The sequence below is a fragment of the Amblyomma americanum genome, chromosome 10, assembly GCF_052857255.1.
Source record: "Amblyomma americanum isolate KBUSLIRL-KWMA chromosome 10, ASM5285725v1, whole genome shotgun sequence".
In the NCBI taxonomy this organism is placed as follows: domain Eukaryota; kingdom Metazoa; phylum Arthropoda; class Arachnida; order Ixodida; family Ixodidae; genus Amblyomma; species Amblyomma americanum.
This window is the reverse complement of record NC_135506.1, coordinates 3,119,732-3,142,594: the sequence shown is the minus strand read 5'-3', so window position 1 is coordinate 3,142,594 and position 22,863 is coordinate 3,119,732. Positions and strand designations below refer to the sequence as shown.

The window sequence follows — 22,863 nt, the reverse complement described above, 5'->3', positions numbered from 1 at the left end:
AGCAAATATCTGGACAGCAGTAAGCGGGCAAATCAGCAATTATCGGTTAAGAAAAAGGTTAAAGAAACAGAGAGAGCTCTGTGGAAAACAGGGATGCTGACGAAATCGGCACTGGGAACATACCGGACCTTTAAACAGGAAATTGCCGAATAAAATATCTATGATAATTGTAGGGGAAGCTCTTTGTTGTTTGAGGCCAGGACTGGAGTTTTGCGGACTAAGACGTATAGAGTCAGGTATCATGAGATAGACACTTTGTGCATTGCGTGCGGAGAGGAGGATGAAACGGCTGAACAGTTGATACTTTTCTGTAAAGGGCTTCACCCTACAGTGGAAAGCAGCGGGGCTGACTTACCCAAGGCATTGGGGTTTAGAGATAGTGAAGGGAAAGTGGATTTTAAGAGGTTAGAAATAACCAAGCGAAGGTTATCTGATTGGTGGCTAAAAGCAAGACAGGAGTAAAATTTCACAAGACATGGCTAGGTGGCTTGAGCCACCGCCCGATGTAAAGGGTTCAGCCGTATCCATCCATCCATCCATCCATCCATCCATCCATCCATCCATCCATCCATCCATCCATCCATCCATCCATCCATCCATCCATCTTCGTCTGCTATTGTCACCATCATCGTTTGCTATTGCATGCGTGCTATTTAAGCAAATTTACTTTGTGTATCTCTGCGCTCTCAATGTCAGCAATGAAAACAGCCATAAGCAACAAAAAAAAAAGCGACTCCCCTTCGGCACCCTTCCATTTCGTCGGCACCAAGACCAACTGGTGGGCACCATCGCACCTAGCTTAGGTAAATTGATGACGGTGGTCACATGGACAAACGATAAAAATATCTTCTTTTAAATAAAATATTGGAGGAGGCCATTTTCCCGCCACACCGCCGGTAGCGTTTCTATCCTAGCGACAAAAGGCGTGAACTAGGACGTGCGCGCTGGCGCAGTGCCATCCAACTTTGGTGCCATTTGTGCAGGTCTGTACTTCAGTAGGCCTTGCTCGATAGCGTGGCCTCTGCAATCGGCTCGCCGGCGCGCTGCTGAAGCCAATTGCGGAGGCCACGCTCGATAGAGGGCTCGTTTCACCAGTGATTGTGAGATGGCGCCACGAGTACCATCGCTGCGAAGTTTTTCGGTTTTGATTCTGTCGCTAGCGCTGTACCATCGCCTCAAAGTATAACTTGTACACTACGCCTCAAACGATGGGGATTCCCGAATAATTCTGACCGAACCGCACCTAACGTAGCATAAAACAAAACTGACCATCAAATGCAACATTTGTGCGAAATTTGAACCCGAACAAACGTGTGGCTATAGGCTCAGATAATTTTTTGTCGATTTTCTTTGACTGACGCAACAGTCAGTATAAATATGTGTCCTACAGGTGCGGCTAGAGCGGCGGACGTCACAGTAAGACCTGTATAACCATGGCAACCATGGCTAAGGTGTCGTCCTGCCAACGCTACTACGCGCGAATTTCGACGAGCTGCGCAAACTGAAGTTCGCCTATTCCTACATATCCGCACTCCCACAAATGGCGGAGCTAGAGGTATTCACTTCCAGTTGCGCGCAGCAAGCTCACCGGGTTGTATGCAAACGACTGCGGCAGACGACTCGATATACGCCAGCAGAGATACGCATTTGCTCGATGCCTTCGCTTCGCACTTATGATAAATAGCGTCGTAATCTGTCACCCCGATCTTCTCGTAATTTAGGCAAGCTATCACTAGCATTTGAGCCATCTGCGATTATGCACCGACCACTGGAGCGCAGGCATACGTAATGGGGTTCGAGAGCCTGTACCCCGAACTCGCATTTCACCGTGCAGCAATTCGGCGTAATGCGTTAGAAATGTTACGCTAGCTCTTCTTTGCGGGCAAACAGAGCAAATATATGACTAGAATCTTTGTATTTTACCTTGCAGTCATGACAGGAGGCATGTGGAATCTATTAAGACCTGCGCTGGCGATGACAAGGTCGGCAAGAGTCCGAAGTGAAGACATGCTCCACCGCAGTGCACGGGGGAGCACTTGGGAGGGCGGAAGCGTTAGAGAAAAAAAGGAGAGTTAGAGGAAGCGCTAGAGGAAAACCGGTAGTCATTTTTAATATTTTATTTCTGTCGTTGATGTGTTGCGTAGGACTAGCAACGTTTATTACTCCAGTACTAATGACAAGGACGACCAAAATTCCACTTCGAGTGTAAAAAAAAAATCGTTGCGGATAAAGGAGCTGCTTTCTGAAAAACACGGGCAAATCACTGGAGCACGTGCTTCCTCAGCTTTTTCTGCTGTAGCTACCGATGCGGCAAAATCTGTGTGGCCATGGAGAAACCGCTCCTTTGAAAACAAAGCTACAGGCGGGGCACACAAAGAATAATGCGCTGCCAGTCTAGAGCGACAGAGAGGCATCATAATGTGGAGAGGTCCGCCGGATGAACAGTCTCTGGCCTGCTACTCCACAGGCGCGTGCGTACCCGAGGTACCACCTGGGATTCTTTTACGTGCACTGACGTCGCACAGCACACGGGTGTTTTTTTTTTTCTGTTTCGCCTGCATAGAAATACGGACATCGCGGCCGGTATCGAACCGGCGACCTTGGAATCGGCAGCCGAACGCCAATGCTACCGAGACACCGTGGCGGCGGGTGAAACAGGACAAAAATTATTGTGGAGCTATAAAAAGAACGAAAAAGTAAAGTGTCCCTGCCCGTGCCACTAAGTATAACGGGCTGGGTGAGAAGGGACAAAATATAAGCCGAGGCAATAAAAACGAATGAAAATAATGGCCTCTCCCGCACCATTACTGTATCGCGGGAGTAATCCCAATAGTAATATAAAAGATGTGGCCCTGAGGCAATAGAAATTTTGCCACCCGAAGGTGGAAAGAAATCAACAAGGGAATGCTACTATAGCGAGGAGGAAAAGACAGAAATAGGAAGAAAGTGAAGACGAGACGTGACGCAGTGAGATGTACTCATGGTGCGACCTCTTGTGACAGTGGCCGACTCGTGCAGCGTATACGTGAGCGCGTTCTGCAATCGAATTTGCCTCCTCCTTGTGCGTGGAGCGATCCCCGACCGTTTTCTTTGGCACTTTCATTTCTGCTTTAAGCTTTGGACAGGCCCTCAAGGTTGCCTCCTGAGTTCCATCGCAGTTCGCGCACTTCTGCGCTTCCACTGTGCACGCAGGTTCATCGTGAGTGCCGGCGCAACGCAGACGTGCTGTCCTGCTTCTGTACGCAGCGTCGACGGCCAAGCCTATGACGCTTGGGGAATTGCAAAAGCCATATGCACATACGCAAAGTGCCCCGCAAGTTCTACCTTTACACGCGGTGGTATAGGCTATACTTTCTCCTCTTCAAACACGACCTTCACACACCTGGACCGTCCAAAGCAGCGAATGTCAGTTATGCGCACTCTGTAGATTACAGCAACTTCGGTAAGTCGCCGTTTATAGTGTCCACGTCGACGGAAATCACAGGTGCCGTTGTACTGCCGTCGCCGAAAAATGAGCCTCTATATATTGCTGAACTTCGGTACGGACTTCAGGGTGTCCAAGTTTGCCTGGTTCGACACATCAACAGATAGGACATTCTCTGCGGCGTTATGCGGACATCCTTAACTCGCCCAGGAACCACTTGTTCAGGAGAGGCTGTTAGTTTGTCTGTTGAAGGGATTCAAGTCGTCTGCGGCTGCGACAGCCACATGAAGTGTATGAAAATGCTTGCCCACTGCAACTGGTACCCAGCTAAATTTAGCCAGGGCTTAAAAATGCGCCGAGGCACTCTGCGTTCACGCCGTACCGGCTGGACGCCAGCGACGTGACAGTAGCGACTCGGCGAGCCACTGCGAGTGGCTCCGTAACTCCGGACAGAAGGAGGAGGCAGAGGAAAATTGAAACCATATGCGCGAAACCATATGCCCTGAGCCACTGCGAGTGGCTCCGTAACTCCGGACAGAAGGAGGAGGCAGAGGAAAATTGAAACCATATGCGCGAAACCATATGCCCTGGCTCGCGCTTGCCCGAGAGGGTCGCGCGGCGGCACGAGCAGACGATTTTCACGGCTACCGGAAGTGTGCCCGTGACGTCGTGACTCCAGCGAATGACAGCGTGTGGTGGCCTGGCGACGTCATGGGTACAGTGACGTCTTTTTACACGATTTTAGTTTCAAAATCGGTCACTACGAGCACACCAACCGGCCCGCGAATTTAAAAAACACGGTTTTTAAAAATGCATAATAAATTGCCGGCTCAGTTCCGAAGACTCATACTTGGTGTGGATGGTTCTTAGCATCATTTCTAAGCATTGAAAACATTTACAAGCGACTTTTTATTCATTGCATAGTCCCTTTAATGATAACAAATAAGAAAGCAGAAGAAAAAATAACCACATGCTGCCAGTGGGACCCAAACCCACGACCTCCGAAAACATAGGCATATTCTGTTTTCACTTCTTCAGAGCTTTTATAGTTGCACCAGTTCCGAAAACTCTTGGTTACGGATCCGGCAACCTGCGGTCAACATTTAGGAGCTACAGTCAGATACAACTCAAGAACAAAATGGCAAACGCCCCCCCCCCCCCCCCCCCCCTTCAGCCAATGGTGTCGACCGCCTGTCATGAAGTCGCGGTTAATCTTGTTAAACCGCCCACTTGCACTTGCCAGCCCTCTGCGACTGGTTGTCGCTAGCAGTTGCAAGGGAATTAACTGTCATGGCAATCCAACAATCAGTAGACACAATTGGCTGGTGGGCTTTCTCTGAGGGACACTTGCTGCTTCGTTCTTGACTTGTATCAGACTATATAGTACTAACCTCCCTAAAGCTTTAACCAACACATAGTAGTGCTGCCCCATAACTTTGTTGTCAGTGATTCGCAGCACACAACTACTTTCAATGGGTCCAAGGTGGTTCATTCAATCTCCACAGGTGGCGCGACAATATGCAGAACTCCAAAATTAGCAAGCTCGATTTTAATGGACGTTGTAGAGACAGAGCTACAGACGCTGCCGCAGCGCAAGTTAACCTCCAGATTGAAATTTACCTCCTCTACCATAATCACTTTAAACTAATCCCATTGTCTTATCTTAAAAAAACCTTACAGGCACTCATCACAAATCAATCACAATAAAACTATGCAGCAGCCTATTAGCCACATTAACATAAGAACTCATTATTCCCATTTGCGATTGCTCATTGAAAAAACTTATCGGAAGACATAAAAGTACTTCTAAAAAAATATTTGCTAATAAAATTAAGAAGTATTGCTGTTCCTAGTTGTGGAATTTATGGCCTTCTGTTTATTTTGGCTTGCAATATCTGGGAGTTTGTTGTTCACTGCACACGTGGCATGATAACTTGTTCTAGCTACCAATCAATCTTTCTCATGTGTTTTTCAAGTAATATGTCTGCTTTGTATCTTTTTCTCTGTATCCCCATTCCTGAATGGGCCCGAGATGGGCCTGCAGTATATGTAAGTAAAACAAAGAGCTAGTTATACATATTTGGATGGGTTCAGTGTCTACTTCATTCCTGTCCTGCCCCAATGTTGAACACATCTAGCCGGATTTTCGAAACAGACTTCATGGAGAGCTTCAGAAACTGCACAGTAAGATATGCCTCCCCTCAGCTCCCCAGTGACAAACACATGCAATGTATTTTTGCAGTTGTAAATTGTTCACTAAATTTTATTCAAGAATAACTGCTACTCAAGAGTACAAACAAGCAGCGATAAATGTTCTCTGCCACCCTGGAAAAAGAGAGAGGGGCAGAAATCTTCGATGGACACTGGCTTCACCAGCAGCACGGCTAGGATAAATGTGTCGTTGCCACAAAGGTCCTTCTCTCTTCAACTATTAGAAAAACTTGCAAACACACAGAACCACCTAGCAAAGAGAAGCAGTTAAGTTCCATCAACATTCTTGTATGCCGGATGCCATGCCCCCATTTGGAAAGCAATGAAACAATACCTCATTCTTGTGAGGAATAGTGTTTTAATGTAACAGCATTTAGGCTGCTGTCTCAAAACTTCCAGCTTCACTGTCATGAAATTCCCCATATGAAGGAAGCCAGCAGTCACCAAAGTCAAGGAGCATAGGGGAATGTTTCTATCTTTTTTTCAAAATTGGGGTGTTGATCAACGCGAAATTATGAAATTTCCTGTTTGGTTGAGAGGATCAAAACGTCAACACCACGTGACCACCAGTGGAACAATTATAGGGCACCGCCAAATTTGACAATCTGAGGATCCCTGAAATTTGGAAGCTGGCCCATGCCCAAAAATTCCAAAATACCCCATAATTTCAAAAGTGAGCCCACCTGAGAAAATGAATTAAGGTTTATTTGTAGGATTGTGGGTGGATTAATGGATTGGATTAATATAATCCCATATGATAACCCAACGGAAGGTACTCATGATGACTAAAATGTACCATACAAGGGCAATAGAACCGGTTCCAACCGAAGTTTTGGCTAGAAAATCGCAAGGACATTAGACACTCATTGTAGACATCATAGCAGGCAACCTAAATGCTATCACATTTTCTTCTTTGAGAATGCGGTTAAGAAGCCCCCAAGTTTCTTTGCTGAACTTTTGGGTGAGCTTTGGATAACTTTGCTCACGTTGACCTTATGCTGTTAGTTTGTGGCACTGCAGCAAGCTTCAAACAGGGGCATGACACGCAGCACTGCTTCATGATCTAAAATCCACAGCCTTGTGTACAGTCACTCCATAGGCTGGCTCCGACAGTAACGACAATACATCACAGCCCTACAGCTACAATAGAGCTTCACAAAAACTCCATAAAAAAATGGCGCTGGGCCATGATCTGCACAAGACGGTTTTGTTTGCTTTTAAAGATTGAAACCTACAGCAATAAAGGAAGGATGAAACACAAATCACCATGTGCACTAAGTAGGTAGGCACATTCTATATGAGAATACCCCGGTAAAAAAAACCCAACTATGCACTAGAACAATCACTGCTATTAAACCCTGCCAGTGAATTGTGAAGGCTAGAACAGGATGCTCTGCTTTGTAGATCCACTACCAAACATGCTTCTGTCACGGAGATTCTTAAGTGAAAACTCAGTTATACACTAGGTAACATCCATCCGCTAGTCTATGCCTTGCAGCTGAAGCAAAGGTGCTACATACACTGTTTGGGAACCTACTACCATTACAGCTCTGTGCTCTGGCTACAACAGGTGTGGCTAACTAGGCTGCATCTTTAGTGAGCACTGCACGACTGTGGAACAGCCACTATGCTATAGTAAAACTTAATCGCACACCTAGAGAACTGAAGATGCTCGAAAAAGAGTGCAAGTTGGTGCATCATGATTCGTACTAAAAGCACTCATTTGAGCATTGCGATACTCAAATGAAAAGTTTTTATGAAACATCATTTGGGACATTCAAGTGTGAAGCTATCAAAGCTTGTTGGAAGTTGATTTGAACACAGTGATGCCACGGTATTCAAAGTACACAGATCAAGTGCCATTTTCTAAACATTTGTAACAGTGGAAAAGGAAAAAAAAGTTACAGAAACAAATAAAATTAAGCAAGAGTAGTAGCACTGTCATCCAATCAGCAAGCCGACTTAACAGCATAACCGGTCTTGTGCAGGTCAGGCGTAATGCACAACGGCAAAAGGGAACGCGGGCTTGGATTCCTAAAGTACGTGGCTTGCCAAAATAGTCCACATGGCTGTGAGCGTTCGGTCCATAGACTGACAATCTGTGAGCAAGTATAAGAGCGGTGCCCAAAGCTCCCATCACCCTTTTGGCTGACCTGCTGCGTGCACATGAAATCGGTGGGAGTGGCCAGGAAAGGGAAAAGAGATAGTGACATGGGTTCCATGAGAACATGACCACCGCAGCACAAAAATGCATGATGTCGAAAAGGTGCAATGAAATGGAGACCACAAGATGACGCACTGACAAACACATCGAAGACAAAACCACCACCACAGTGATAGACCCTGCACTGCATCCGTTCCCCTGTTGCAACATATCAACATGACCTTTACTCAGAAAACTTTGGTTTTTCTTCTGCACTTGTTCGACACAGCTGTAGCGCCGCCTCCATCCGCGGACCAATCATCATGCCGTGCCAAAAAGCACCGACAGTAGACAGGCAGGGAGGAGACAAGTTAATCGTGCTCACAAGACTTTCACCCACAAAAAACTAAGGGTGTGTCCACATAAGACAGAGGAAGGAGGGAGAAACTAATGACACAATGTGCAAATACAGCACTAAAAATAGACTTCTCATTCAAGGTGTCCAAGCTCTAGGCATAAAATGACCATATACCTATATAATAATCTAATCACGTAATGTTCTTCATAAAAATATAAGCGAGGACAAAACAAAAAAGCACATCAACAAAGTGTATGAGACACATGCGCCAGCGCATCTTGTAGAGGCGGCAACAATGCCTGCCTCACCACTCCAGCGGCACCGCAAGGATTGCATATCATCATCGCATAATCCCTTCACAGTCTGCCTCAATACTATAGCTTAAAGTACAACCAGCTACTGCATACAGACCAAGCAAGTTCTAAAACAAAATATGAAAGAAAATGCATTCTCCGACTACATTTGAAATCACAAATTCCCGCTGTACCTTCAGTGTTTTTTTACTTCTGAACCTCTTGCCTGCCCTCACTGACAGAGTGACATTACATCATGGACCTCAACATTGTGCCCTCTCTACAGTCACTGCTGTCCGAAAGATCTGACTGGTGAAGCAATGCTGTAGCCCAACTGAAAGTGGTAAGCAATGAAAGAAAACATGTAACGGTGGGTAGCCGAAATTTTTGATACCAACATGTGTATTGAATGTGAACAAAAAAGAAAACGACTGCAAGAGCGTCGTCAATGAACAACACTAACAACGGCCACTTCAACTATTGGTGAAGAGCATTTAAGTGCCCATTCAATTCTAGACTGCATTTTGAGGCTTCAAGACTACCTACCGTGGACAAAAAGGAAAAAAAAAAAAAAGCTTCTGGCAAACACAGCAAGCCCAAAGAAATATATCTTTGTAAACTAGCACCGGTATATATGTAGTGTAGGAAAAGCTGCCCACATACCTGCTGAGAAGACAAGAGAAGCAGCAATTGCATATGGGCCCGGGTGGCTGACTAGACAGCTATTAAAATGGATAAAAAGAAAGTGTCACATGGTAATCTTTCCTGCAGCGTGGCTGTGCAAAAAGCCTGCAAAACATATGTTTGGTCGATGCAGGGCAAGCCTATCAACTAGGGCCCCAATGCAAAAAGGAAAAACAAAAAAATATCCAGCAGGACATTACGCAATGAACTGCAAATAAACCCTACGCCAAAGATTCTAAACCCTTTTCACCTGACATGCTCCAATCAGCTGTACGCTTCCAGGTTAGCATAGAACATGGATAAAGTGTACAAGCAGCAGTGCAAAAGACGTGACACACCACATGGAAAACAGCTGACTGTGAAAAAGGGGCTCTAGGTTGTTTACACTGCATCCACAGTACAATGAGGCATTCTTCAAATAGGAGGCCATAACAGCTGATCGCAACAATGCCAAGAAGGAACTATGAGAGAACTATAGAAAACCAAAAGTGGAAAAAAAAAGATACACCTATGTTCTCTGCAGTGGTGTCTCCCAGCAGCCAAGCTTTTGCCTCATTGTATGCCACCCAGCAGTTATCATAATCAGTTGCATATAAATGCCAGTCATGGCCTCTGCTGATTTAGAAACAGGTGGAGAAAATGTACCAGAGACAAGAGATGGAAGCTTGGACGGAATGGTTTGCTTTGAGAGCTTGCATTTTCCACGACTAAATGACACGGTTGTACTTGGAAAAGAAGCTGCAAGAATTGGAGGCTTGAAGACACTCGTATGACAAGGACAACAGTGAAAGCACGATACGATGGCTGCAATAGGAGATTTCTGCATGAAAACACTCCAGGTCAGCTACATACAGCAGTCTTTCAATGACCAGCTACTAGTGTACAATTCGAACTGACAATAAAAAAAGGAAACTACAGAAAGCCCCCAAAAGCGGGAGATAACTAAAGATATCAGTCCAAAATGAAGCTATCTGATTCTAATATGGGTAATTTGCCTTTTCTCGAACGACGAATAACAACAAGAAACAGGGAAACATGAAACATCAAAAGAGAGAGAGAGAGAGAAGAATGCTGGTAACAACACATCTTCCATACTAAAACTAGTAATCTTTTTTTTTTGAAACAAGGTATAAGTAACTGGCATGAGGTTTGCTATGATATACACTATGCTGATTGCTTTGAACAGCATCCGATTCTGAGAGAGAATAAAAAAAAAGCATCGCATTGAGCAATCACACTACACTCAATTAAAATGCACCATGTAACACCAGTGATGATTTTGTGGAAGACACCACGTCTGAGAAAAAAATTACAGCCAAGAAACACTCCTCACAGCCACACTGCAGGAAAGCTAGTTGACACTGCATGCAACACCCCTGGAAAAACACTGGGTGGAATCATCTTTGGCGGTGGTGGCGGTGGTGGTCAGGAGCCAATGGCCGCCCTGCGGCAATTGAACAGCCACTTGATCACCCGGGCATTCTTCTCAACTATGGACGTCTCGGTCGGTCCATGGTCGACCAGGTCTCTGTTGCGTAGGCCCATGCCACCACCCTCGCCGCCGCCACCCAGAGACGACGAGTCACTGCCGGCCAAGCTGCATGAGTGGTGGTCCACTGAATCGACCGAACTGACGCTGTTGAAGTAGCGTGATGAGCTTGACCTTGACGATGATGGTGAAAGGACGCTGTGCCACGTGCTCGCATCCAGGCCCAGGGTGTCGAAGAAGCGGTCGGGAAGCGAGCGCTGTGGTTCCCCCCTACTTCCCAAATCCGGTTGGCTACGATGCGCCACGTCGGACTTGGAACGCAGCACGGGTCGCCGCGAAGAGGAACAAGCCATCACCTCTCCTCCGAGTCTTCCTCCGCCTAAACCGTTGTTTCGGCTTGGCATGTCAAGTGGCCGGAACGAGATGCTACGGCCCACGGTTTCCGACGAAGGCCGTGGCTTCCGGCAGCGGTCCCTGTAGTAGATTGGAGATGGTTCACCCAAGTCACCACCACTGGTTCGGAGCTCGGCGCTAGCGCGCCGCACTCTGGATGGTGAGAGGTCTGGCAAACTCTTGTGGATGACTGCCAAGCTGGATGGCTGACCAAGAGATGGTGGCGTGTCACCAGCAATGAGCTGCCTGAGCTGGTGCTGAACGTCTTGGTCAGTCCTGAAATGCAAGCGCAATTTCATCTCAATTATGTGCTTATTGAGGGGACTGCCGCCAGCTGAAAACTGTCATCATGCAACCTGACATAGCAGACAAAGTCACTAGCCCCTGTAAACAAACTAAACGCCAAGAAAGCTGCCAGAAGTCGTAGCGCTGCTTGCTCAAGACTACCTGTCATGCAAGTCCAGCTGAAAAGCGCTCAAATGCTTGCATTGCCTGCTATTTTCTACATCCTAGCATTTTCCATGTTGGCCATGCTAATTGGGCAGCCAGGTTCCATGCGGCTATTGTCAGAGACAAAGTGCCCGATAACAAAGGTGCTGGACAGTGTATAGAAGCGCCTCAGGCTTCCGTGCTTAGCACTAACAGCAAATAAAAAAAGAGGAGTCTTTACAGCATACAAGCATGAAGTGGAGTCGACAGGTATACGAACTGCATTGCTGCAAGGGTGGCACATACTACTGCTATAACTTTCACCTACACACAACAAGGTGACATCAGCACGACCAAAAAGTGCAAAGTTGACAGATATGGAGGTTGAAAGGTCATGCTGAGATTTCCCAATGCACAATTCAGAAAAAAAAACCTTGAATATGAGTAACCTGCAGTGCCAGCCGTTGTAAAGCACTGCGCATTTTTGAATGGGCAACTTTTTCAGCTGCAGCATGTATCGGTACAGAGTTTACGCTTGACAACAGTGGCGCACAAATGGAGGGCCACAAACTCTCCTTGGCTTCCTTGATGATGTTACGGGGCTATTTCAAGCCCTTCATCTCAAATAAAACCCCTGCACTTTTTACGGCTGCATGACAAGGTTGAACTTCATGAAGGAGTCTTACACGTGAATTGGATCATGACTCAATGACTTGCCTACACATTTCAAAAGAGACTGTATGATCAGTAGAGCTACGGATACACAACGTACGTATAAAATGGTATAAACAAGCAAAATGAACCGATGCGATGTAGCTCGATCTGCTCATTTGTGTGTGTCCATAAAGATAGTTGCACTCACTATCACAGTTAGAGACACAACGTATCTGTCACGTCCAAGGAATGACACGACAATGTCAGCTCTTCAGTGCAGGCGCCCGACTGACTAGGCCGGCTGCAGCAAGTTTATTAATAGCCATTAGAAAGCCCCCTGCCGGATCAGCAGGTTGTCATAATACAACATCCCTCCCCTCTTTATAGAAAAGGGACATGCACAATAAATTATTGCTCATGAACGGAACGAAACACAAACCGAAAAAGTGGTTGATGGCGAATATCGCACCACAGAGCTCCGGGTTCGGAAGCTGCGACGAAGGGGTGTCCGCTGCGTTGGTTGCGTTGTTCCGGCACACCCCAAGGCGTCAGCACCCGCACAGGAATACTCAGGCGGTGAGTTCGCATTCTCCTCAGAATGACCTGAGTCGATGTTTCCAGCAACAGTTGCATTTGTAGTATCAGGTGACAGTACACTCTCTTCCCCAGCAACGACGTCGCCAGCCTGAGTGCTTGGAAAAACCGCATGCGGTGCTACTTGTACATCATCAAGGTGCCTCATCCACACATGGCCATCCGGAAGTCTCAGCACTGCTGCAAACCCTTCGTCCGTCTCTACTGCTGCTGGCACCCAACTCGGCCCAGGTTGGAAATTCCGCACGAATACTTGTTTTCCTGGCTCCAGGTTAGTTGACTGACATCCGGTTCTTATGAACATTTTTGTGTAGCTGCTTCACCATGACTGCCTTCCGGAGATCCGGCCGAAGTAAGTCAAGGGCTGTTTTCAGCTTCCTGCCCAGTAATAGCGCAGCAGGACAGCAGCCAGTTACCTCGTGCGGTGCGGTCCTGTATGTTAGTAGGATTCTAGCCAGCTGTGTACGAATATCTCCCGATCCAGCCTTCTTCAGTTTCTGCTTGATGGTCTGCACTGCTCGCTCCGCTGCGCCGTTGAACGCCGTTCTTCTGTAAAGATACCTTGAACCCCTCACACACAATCGCCGGGCCGTTGTCCAAAAAGACGACGTCTGGCAAGCCCTGACCTGCAAAGATCTGTCTCAGGCTCTGGATTGTAACTGCTGCGGATGGAGTCGTCACCGGATAGACCTCTATCCATTTCGAAAATGCGTCCACCACGATGAACAAATGCACATTCTGCACCGGGCCAGTGAAATCTACAGGCAAAATGAGACCACGGCCTCTCGGGTAAAGGCCATGGCCTAACAGGCATCAGCCTAGGCATCCGCTGGTTCTCCTGACAAACACACGGCATGCCTGGACCACTGCAGTAATGTCTCCATCCAGTCCCGGCCACCAAACATGGCTGCGGGCAACCGCTTTCATTTTTGAGATCCTGGGATGACTTTCGTGTAGAAGATGCAGTATTTCAGCCTGTAGCGATGCAGGGATCACCACTCTGTTCCCTAATAAAATGCAGTTACTCTGGATGCTGACCTCCGGGAACTGAGCTTCAAATGCTCTCCAAGGCTCTCCTAAGGAAGGCCCTCTAACCGTCCACAAAGCTTCTCGCAACTGTATCAAACATGGGTCTTTGTTAGTGGCCGTTGCCACAACTGATGCTGATAGCACCCTTGGATAACAACCCTGGAGCATGAAACTTCTGGAGGGCATTCAACGTTGGCCTCCCTCACGGGCAGGGGCAGCCGACTGAGGCCATCCCCGTGAGGAATCTGTCTACCAGGCTTATACCTCAAGACATAGTTGTATCCTGATAAAAACAATGCCCAGCGCAGGACGCGAAGAGAACATGACTCTGGTATAGGCCTGTCTGCTGCCAACAGACCCAACAGCGGCTTATGATCAGTCACAACTTCAAATCTGCGACCCTAGAGGTACTACTTGGAAGTGTAAAACACCGAATACAACAGTGTCAAGATGACTGTAGTTCCTTTCCGTTGAGGCCAGGCTTCGCGACGCAAAAGGTATCGGTCGCTCTACTTCATCTGCTTCCCTCTGTGTGAGAACCGCGCCAAGGCCATAGGGCGACGCATCCGTGACCAACACTGTAGCGTTCCCCCGAAATGTGCCAATGTCGATGCTGATGCTAGTAATGCCTTACTTCGGCAGAATGCATCTTCCTGAGCTGGCTCCCAGGACCACGGTGTGCTTGGACTCAGCAGGTGACTGAGCGGGTGAGGCACTGTTGAAAGCTGGGGAATGAATTTTCTGCAGAAATCAATGAGGCTGATGTAGCTTTGGAGCGGCTTGCGATCTCGAGGTTTTGGAGCCAAAACGACCGCTTGGATATTCTTAAGGCTCGGCTGCAGGCCTTTGCTTGTAAAGACGTGGCCCAAGTACTCAGCAGTTTCGTTCATGAACTCGCACTTGGCGAGTTTCAGGCTGAGCCCTGCTTCCTGCAGTCGTCCAAGGACACTGCACACATTCTTCCAGTGATTCTCATCGGTCCGGCCAGTCACCAAAATGTCATCGATGTAAACAGCAACATGCGGCAGACCACATAGCAAGTTGTCCATTTTGCGCTGAAACAACGCGGGCGCTGACATTACGCCGAATGGAAGTCTGGCGAATTGGAAAAGGACTTTCAACGTATTGATTGTGACCAATTTCTGCGACTCTGGTTCCAACTGTACTTGTTGATACGCATCCTTTAGGTCAAACTTGGTGAACTTGACACTGCCGCTCAGTTTCGCAAACAGTTCTTCAATTCTGGGAATCGGATAGCTTTCGCTGAACGTTACTGGGTTAATGGTGACCTTAAAATCACCACAAATGTGTACTCTGCTGTCTTGTTTGACCACAGGCACAACAGGTGCAGCCCACCTTGACGTCCGGACAGGGTGTACGATGCCTTCTCTTTGCATGCGTCTACAAATTCCTTATGAGGCTTGTCATGGAACAGATTGCATTATGCTCCTTTGGTTTCGTTATGGTAATCGCGAATGCTTCCATCCAGTCTCCCCAACAATGTCGGACATAGTCCTTCCACAACGAACAATGGCAGCGTTGCCTCGCGGGCTCCTAACTTTGCAACGACCGTAATTTTACCCAAGACTGCCGAGAGCTGCCCTGAATAACTTTTCAATTTGACGTCAGAGTGCTCTAACTGTCTCACCTATGATCTTCACCTATGATGGAGACGCTGGCTCCGGTGTCCGATTCCATTACCAGTGGTACGCCATTAAAGAAGACTTGGACCTGCATGGGCTTGGGTCCAGCCACTTGTAACATCCACATGTCATAAGGTGCACCCGTGTCGTCCATCTGTGGCTCGGGAATCTCGCCCATTTTGTGCACTGAACGCGGTCTCATCTGGTTTCTCTGGTCCACCGCCGCATCGCTGCAGACCCTTGCAAGGTGCCCTTGCTGCCCACACTTGAAGCAAACACTAGTGCTGTGCCAGCACCGTGTCGCCGAGTGTTTGTCACCGTACCGCACGCAACCCCGCCGCTCAACCGCAACTCTTCCCGGCGGTCGTTCCACGAAATTGGTTGTCCCTGTCTTGCTTGTCGACGCTGCTTGCATGCACAATATGTTTGCATCCTTCCTCGCGGCTTCAATGAAAGTCACCAACTGCTTGGCCGATTCCAAGGTTAAATTCGCGGCCTCCAGGAGGCGTGTCTACATTCCTGTATCATTGATACCACAATCAATCTGATCCCTCATCATGCGGTCAAGCGACGCCTGTCCAAAATTGCAGTCATCCACAAGCCTGTTAAGTGCGGCAACGTAGTCGCTGACAGACTCACTTTCATGCCTCCGCCTCGAGAAAAATTTGAAACTTGCAATGGCTTCGGACACCTTCGGCTTGAAGTGGGAACTCAAAACTGTGAGAATTGCCGTGAGCGTCACATCCGCAGGCTTCGTAGGCGCAAGCAAGCTTCTCAGCAGCGAATATGCTGTCGGCCCGCAGGTTGTCAGGAATACCGCTTTCTGCTTTACTTCGGTGACGTCGTTGGTAGCAAAGTACAGCTAAGCGTGCTCCTGGTACTCCGCCCACTCGGTTGTGTTCGTGTCGAACGGTTCCAGCTTTCCGGTGGCCATCTTCACCTGTTAATGGCGCGCGCTTGCCCCGCAGCACACTAAACCAATTTGCCACCGGATCCTATCCCGGTCACCAGTTGTCACGTCCAAGGAATGACACGACAATGTCAGCTGTTCAGTGCAGGTGTTCAGTGCTGTTCCCAGCCGGCCGCAGCATGTTTATTAACAGCCGTTAAAAACGCCCCTGCTGGATCGGCAGGTTGTCATAATACAACAGTATCCTCCGTCATTGCTATAATTCTAAAACTCTGCCTCTGAATGCTTCAGGCACCTTTATGAGCTGAATGCAACCACTCTGCATGTACTGTCGGCAGCAAAAGTTTGCGGGATCTGCAACGCGTGGCGGAGTGAAGCAATACCGCATTGCTGCACTATCTGCCGCGACAGAGTGGTGTCGAGGCTCACGACACTGCCACGGCAGGCGGGCTCACAGCCCGCCTGCCGTGAGATGTACTTGAAGGCTTTCTTTGGTCTCTTGTACTCATTTTCCACATCACATTGCTGTCATGTGGAGAAGCCAACCTAAAGTTAGCACTGGCTCTTGCCTGGCTTGCTTCGCTGTTGAAGGCATTGCGGAAACCAAGTGTACCTTACTTTTAATGAGATTATTCTATTTATAGTGTACAGGTAACAGGAGTATACACCTTACGATAGGCAGTGGCTAGTTCCAAAGCACTGTCTGCTTTGGCTTCAATGAGAAGAAGGTTATCACGCCGGTGGGTGGCGCGTTGCTGCAACAAATGGATCGCTAGTGTGGGTGCAATGTATTTTTGCTTGTTGGTTGCAGATAACCTTATCTACTGCCATTTTTGAAGATCGAATTACTCATATATATGTTGATCTCTTTCTCCACCTCCTTTGAGTTTAATATATCCAGGTTCAACTCTATGCAGTACCTGAAGAAGTAAAATTACCACAGACTGAGAACAAGAATGAGCATGCTTTGATCTAAAAATAAAAAAAAATAAACATCCTTTTTTTTTTCCACACGGATTCACTGTTTCATGATTACAGGCACTACAGCGCGAGAGTAGGTAGCACAATGGTGCTCGCATGCGTTGTATCTGATGGTACCAACAGACAAATGTCCCAATGCTGTGCGCTCTTTTTTCTCTCATTAACGTCGTGATTGTGCATTGGCTACTGTATAGGTTTGCGTAGAACTCTTGGCTGCTTTTAACGATCTTATCGATATTGCTAACGGCATTGCCCTCGTCTCAACGCAAACATCTGATTTTTGCCTATGCTTAGTTTTCTCTTCGCCATTTTTAGGCTACCTCTGTTCTTTAGAGCATGTTCGATTCTATCCATATTGAATTTCCTTATGTCGGCTACCTTGCGCTTATTGATTAGCTTTGATAACTCTGCCAGTTGTATTCTGTGTTTGGGGTTACAGGCTTTTATGCTTTAGCATCTCTTCATCAGATCTTTCTTCTCCTGAGAGAGCTTGCCAGTATCATCTTCAGCCAGTTTCGGTTTTGGTTCCATGGGGTTTAGCATCCCAAAGAGACTCAGGCTATGAGAGACACCGTTCAAGACTGCCACTGAAAATAATTTTTTGTCATAACTGCCATACTCCCTTGCCCACCCCTTAATGAGGCCTTTGAGAGCCTAATAAATAAATAAAAAAACATAATAAACGACAACATAAATTCAATTCAATTCACCTTTATTTTCAACACTTTACAATGTTGACAGTCTCCCAGGCAAAAAGCTGTAGGGACAGCTTGACGAGGCCTGGGAGCCGGCGGCAGGCAACAGTGACAGCAGTAAAAGAAAAATCGGTAAGATATCTGCTACTATTCGGAAAAAAAAAGCAGTCACAATACCACCTACTTTTACTGTGCACTCTGTAACGATAGCTGTGAGACTGTCATTAATTTCTTGAACATTAAGGTCATCTTCCTCAGTTAAAGCCGAATATCTGTTCTGCAGCAAGGTCCTGAATTCCTTTACTTGCCCTCATGCGCTAACTCTTTGATGGGCTTCCGCTTCACTAGTTTCTTCGAGTTGGTTTACAATTGTTTAAACAGGTACCACAGAAAACTTTGGGTGAAAAACTGGCAAAGCTCACAGCAAAAAACTATAAGGATCTTTAAGTCACTTTTTAAGAGTGGAACGTGACAGCACTGCATTTCACATTTGTTGCAGCTTCTGTCTCAACTTCTGTGTGCTTACGTCAGCATCTTTGCAATTTTTTGGCCCATCAACTGCCAAATTCAGAAGGCTAGCTGCAGTAGCAGGTATCTGCTATGCTGTGATAGTGCCGACATATGGTTTGGTTTTACGGGGTTTAACGCCCCAAAGTGACTCAGGCTATATGGGACGCCATAGTGGAGGGATCCGGAAATTTCAACCACCCGGGGTTCTCTAATGTACTGACATCGCACAGTACACGAACCTCTAGCATTTCACCTCCATCGAAATGCAGCCACCGTAGCCGGGATTGAACCCGTGTCTTTTGGGTCAGCAGCCGAGCACCATAACCATTAAGCCACTGTGGTATTAGTGCCGACACCTGCTTATATCACATATTAGTGCGCGGGCACTAAGGTCCCCAGTCACAGATTTTGTCACTGTTGGGCTGGCGATGCAGGCCGCTAATTTTGTCACTGTCTGTCTGTCTAGGTGGCAGGTGGGCCACCTAGGTCATGTGACCTTGTGACATCATCACAACCTCCCCATCGTGGCAGGCGGCGGCAGATCAATTAATGTTTGGTTACGCGAGGTTGCTCGGGAAGAGAAAACTGGGTCCCACAAGCCCCGCTGATGGCAGCACCTGCCGTCGCAGGGCAGTGGTGCATCGCTTAACTGCTGCACCACTGTGCCAGAAGTGGTATGAGAACTCCCAGTGATCTATGAATGTAAAGTACAGAATGACCAATTCTGCACATATGGGCATTAACCCTTTAACACTACTGCATCATACCCTACCTTAAGTGTACTCCAGTTTTAGTGCGCAAGCACTAAGGCCCTCACTCACTGATTTTGCTGATCTTTGTCTGAAGCTTACATGACCTTGAAAACCGAGCCTCGAACCAAAACCGAAGTGAAAGCCAAAGTGCTAGCGCACCTAATTTACATCTAACCTAAGTATGCTAAATTGCCTTTTTTTTTTCCAGATTTCCGATTCTGATAGTCTACCTAGGTTGCTGTGCTGTCTAGAAACTAGACTGCTCATAAAGTGGTGGGCATATTGTGATGATATCACAAGGTTATGTGATCTCTCTCGGCCAATCGGCGAATTTCGTCTTGGACACCAGCGGGGTATTGGTGCGACGACAACTCTAATGCTATCGCATTATGCTACCGCGATGCTCTGCAAGAAAAAAAAAAACCCATGCCACGGTCTGAAGAAAATGCAAGTGTGAAATGGGTGCAAATTACAGTGAACACTGGCATTTATTATCTTGTAATAGACTGCTGCATGCTAATCTCCACTATCACATTTCTCATTATGAAGTCAGAGCATTCCTTTGCCTTTTTCAGATACAAAGCAACCCACTGTCAGTCACTTTGCGCAATAGTGCAAATGAACTCAGAGCTCGACCCAAAGTGCACTGACTGACAGTGAAACTACTGGATTGACTAGCACCGAATAACCTTCTTTGCTTTATGATCACTGATAATGGTTCAAGTACAGGTAAGGCCCTTGCGAGACTGTGGTACCCCACAGGACTCAACTGATTTTGTGCGACTCAGTGTGATTGGCTGGGGTGAAACAAGGCCTACGCACACACACACAAAACAAAATGTGGTAAGAGACGCAATGTAGTTTGCTTGACTGAAATAGAGATGAACAAAATTTGAGTTCACAGTTTACAATGATCACAAAAAAAAATTCACTGCGCCCTTACCCTCCTGGTAATGTGAATTTTAGCGAAGGCTGGGGTGGTGCGAAATACCAATGCCAGTTGCAGTGTTTAGTAACTTTTGGTAGGGGAGTAGCATATCTGTTCAATCCATGCTGCCACACTTGCATCAGCACCACAGGTAATCAGCAGCGAATGCCTCGCAATGTCGTGATTAATGCCATTGTTAAGCTGCCAAACATTCTGCAGAGGAAAATTCCAAAACCCATGGAGCAGAATATAGGACGCAACCCCAAAACTCTGTGGTAAGCATATGAGACATGAAAGAAACATGCAAGACTATTTTCTGAGCACATGCCTTGCATGCTACAGAGGTCTATCTTCGAAAATTGAAGGTGGGTGTTGTAACTCATCATCAAGTACTGCTGTACTGCTTCGAGATACATTCCCTCAAAGAATGGCAGTTGTTTGGTACAAGGTTTCCATAACAACTGCAATGAAAGAGCACTGGGGTCACTTCTCACTTCTTCCATTCAAAATCTTCACGTTGTTTATCTTGCTTAGAAAGAAATGGTGTGTGGTTTCTGTCACTGGATGTCAGTTGCCGAGCTGTTTTCAGGTACATTTGCCACTAAGTAGATAGGACTGGTGATTCTTGACTAAGCCTAGGAAAGCTTGCAAACTCCAACCGTTTTTCTGTTAGAAACCTGACTTGCGGCCGATCATCCTTCAGCTATGGTTAGCCTGAAAGGTTTAGGTTTTCGTTACAATTGTAATAATTTCGAATTTTTTGACATCTCAAACTCCCCCAGTGTTGTATTTGTGTAAATGCAGTAAACTAGTTATTTTTTCATCATTTTGTTGTTCCTACTGATGCCCTTGACAACAACAGTATCAAAAATGATAATTTGGCTGCCAACACAAACTTCCATGAAAAGTACTTTAATTAGTGATTTTTTGTGGCATCACAGGAAAACAGAGGTCCTTAATCATTGTGTCTGGACGAATCAGTGATTGCTATTTTTGCCAATCAGCATGGCACATCGTCACGTCATATGTGATGTCACTCCGCTCTGACCAATGTCATATATGTGCGCATGTGGTGTCTCTTTCTTGTCTGTGTCCTGATTTGCGCAGCCATTTATTTCGTCATATATGATGTCACTCCATTCTGGCCAAGCAGTGTGACAGCTGCATCTAGTGTATTATGCAAACAAAATTGACATCGCACAAATAGGAAACATGGTCCTATGAGTTGGCACAATAAATGAATGCTGCACCAGCTGTGCCCCTCACCTGGTTGGTCTTAGCAGGCGCCTTGCCTGCGTTTCGGACAGAGCCCGAGCACGCATGGGAGGGGACGGTGCACGCCGAAGCTTCAGGGAGGGGGCCCGTGCAAGCAGTGCCGCTGGCGGTGATGCCCTGAGACGTTCGACGAGTTCATAGGCCGAAGGAGACCGCGCCAGCAGCGGGGGCTCAAACACGGCTCCCTCTGGACGACGGCTGCGCAGCCCCTGACGGCTGTCCAGCACCCGTTCCGACTTGACGTACTGCGCCTTGGTCTCCTCCAAACGTTCCACCGCGCTACGGCGCTGCTCACCTGTGGCACCCGCCAACAATCCCAGTGAGGCACTTAGTTCAGCTGTGCCAGCTGCAAAGCTAGGGGCACCTTTATCAGCAATGAAAATGAACTTGCACGCAGGTGTCAACAGAGAAACAGAGGCACTGGCCCTCAAGTGCTTTGTTTAGGCCTCAGTCACTGACAAGTGCCCTAGTCAAGATGCTGAGCGAAGTGAGGCTTCACTCTTTCCCCCTGTTAGAGTTTGGCCTTTAGAAGAACCATCTTCCTTCCTCTCTTCTACTGTTGCTTAGCAACTTGTAATACTGTTTAGGGTTGTTATGGGCTAACACGTAGTTTCTTGCCATTGCGACCAGCCAAAGTGGAGCCATTGTGTTGACATGAGTAGACCATGTGCTAACCACATGCTGACCATGTGTGGACCCACATAGTTGTCCTCATAGCCCCAACACATGCCATGGTGGTGACAGCATCCTCTTAGAAAGTGTAGCTGCCTCCTCACTAGTGCGTGGTTCCTTGGTCACCAGTAGGCACAACGGTGTGACTGTGCACCGCTGTGAACTTTACAGGACTATCTCTTATCAGCCGGCCTAGCCTCCCTATCTATTGGGATTTATCCAGCCTGGGAAATGCTACGTCTTTGAAAGGCCCGCAACTAGCAAAAACGAGGCCTCTCATTTGAGGTCGCTGCTCTATGTGCCCTAGCCATGCCTTCTTGTAAAATGCCTTTATGACCATAAAAATTATGTACAGAACAGTGCTTTCCTTCTTCTGACAAAGTCTTGGAGTGCCCCAATGGCACTACGTCTTTCTGATCCTTATCTCTTTTGTTCTGCTCCAAGACCTTTCCAGAAACCCTTGTGCAGCCAAAGCATATATATATATATAAAGGGGCTTCGAAAGAGGCTCTCAATAAAGTTGCAGTACACCTAGGATGTTAAAGGATGCCGCTTCATAAATATCCTCCAGAAAAATTTTTTTAATGTGTTTTGCAGAAGCTCAGTTATCTGTAGTCAAAATTTGAATTTCCAAGTCTTTGCACCTTTCTCTCTCCTCTCGTCACTTTTTGCAAGTTGAAACGCCGTTCCTCCGCCGGCTGCCGACCTGCGCAGGAACCCCCAAGGGGCAGAGCTTCCCAACCTGCTAGAGTGGCCACGGCCAACCAATGTACTCCTCCACTGCTGACATAACAAG

At 47.1% G+C, this 22,863-nt stretch overlaps 1 protein-coding gene across 2 annotated transcripts in view; it reads right to left on the bottom strand.

Moving 5' to 3' along the window:
- Positions 1 to 8,843: 8,843 nt before the first annotated feature.
- Positions 8,844 to 22,863, bottom strand: part of LOC144106592 (uncharacterized) — a 30,580-nt gene continuing 16,560 nt past the window's right edge. For both annotated transcript variants that reach the window (XM_077639438.1, XM_077639439.1), the window contains exons 3-4: positions 21,387 to 21,690; positions 8,844 to 11,271 (exon numbers count right to left, since the gene is read on the bottom strand). In XM_077639438.1, coding sequence (XP_077495564.1) covers positions 10,539 to 11,271; positions 21,387 to 21,690 — 1,037 coding nt within the window. In that variant the 3' untranslated portion in view covers positions 8,844 to 10,538. The remainder of the gene's footprint in view (positions 11,272 to 21,386; positions 21,691 to 22,863) is intronic.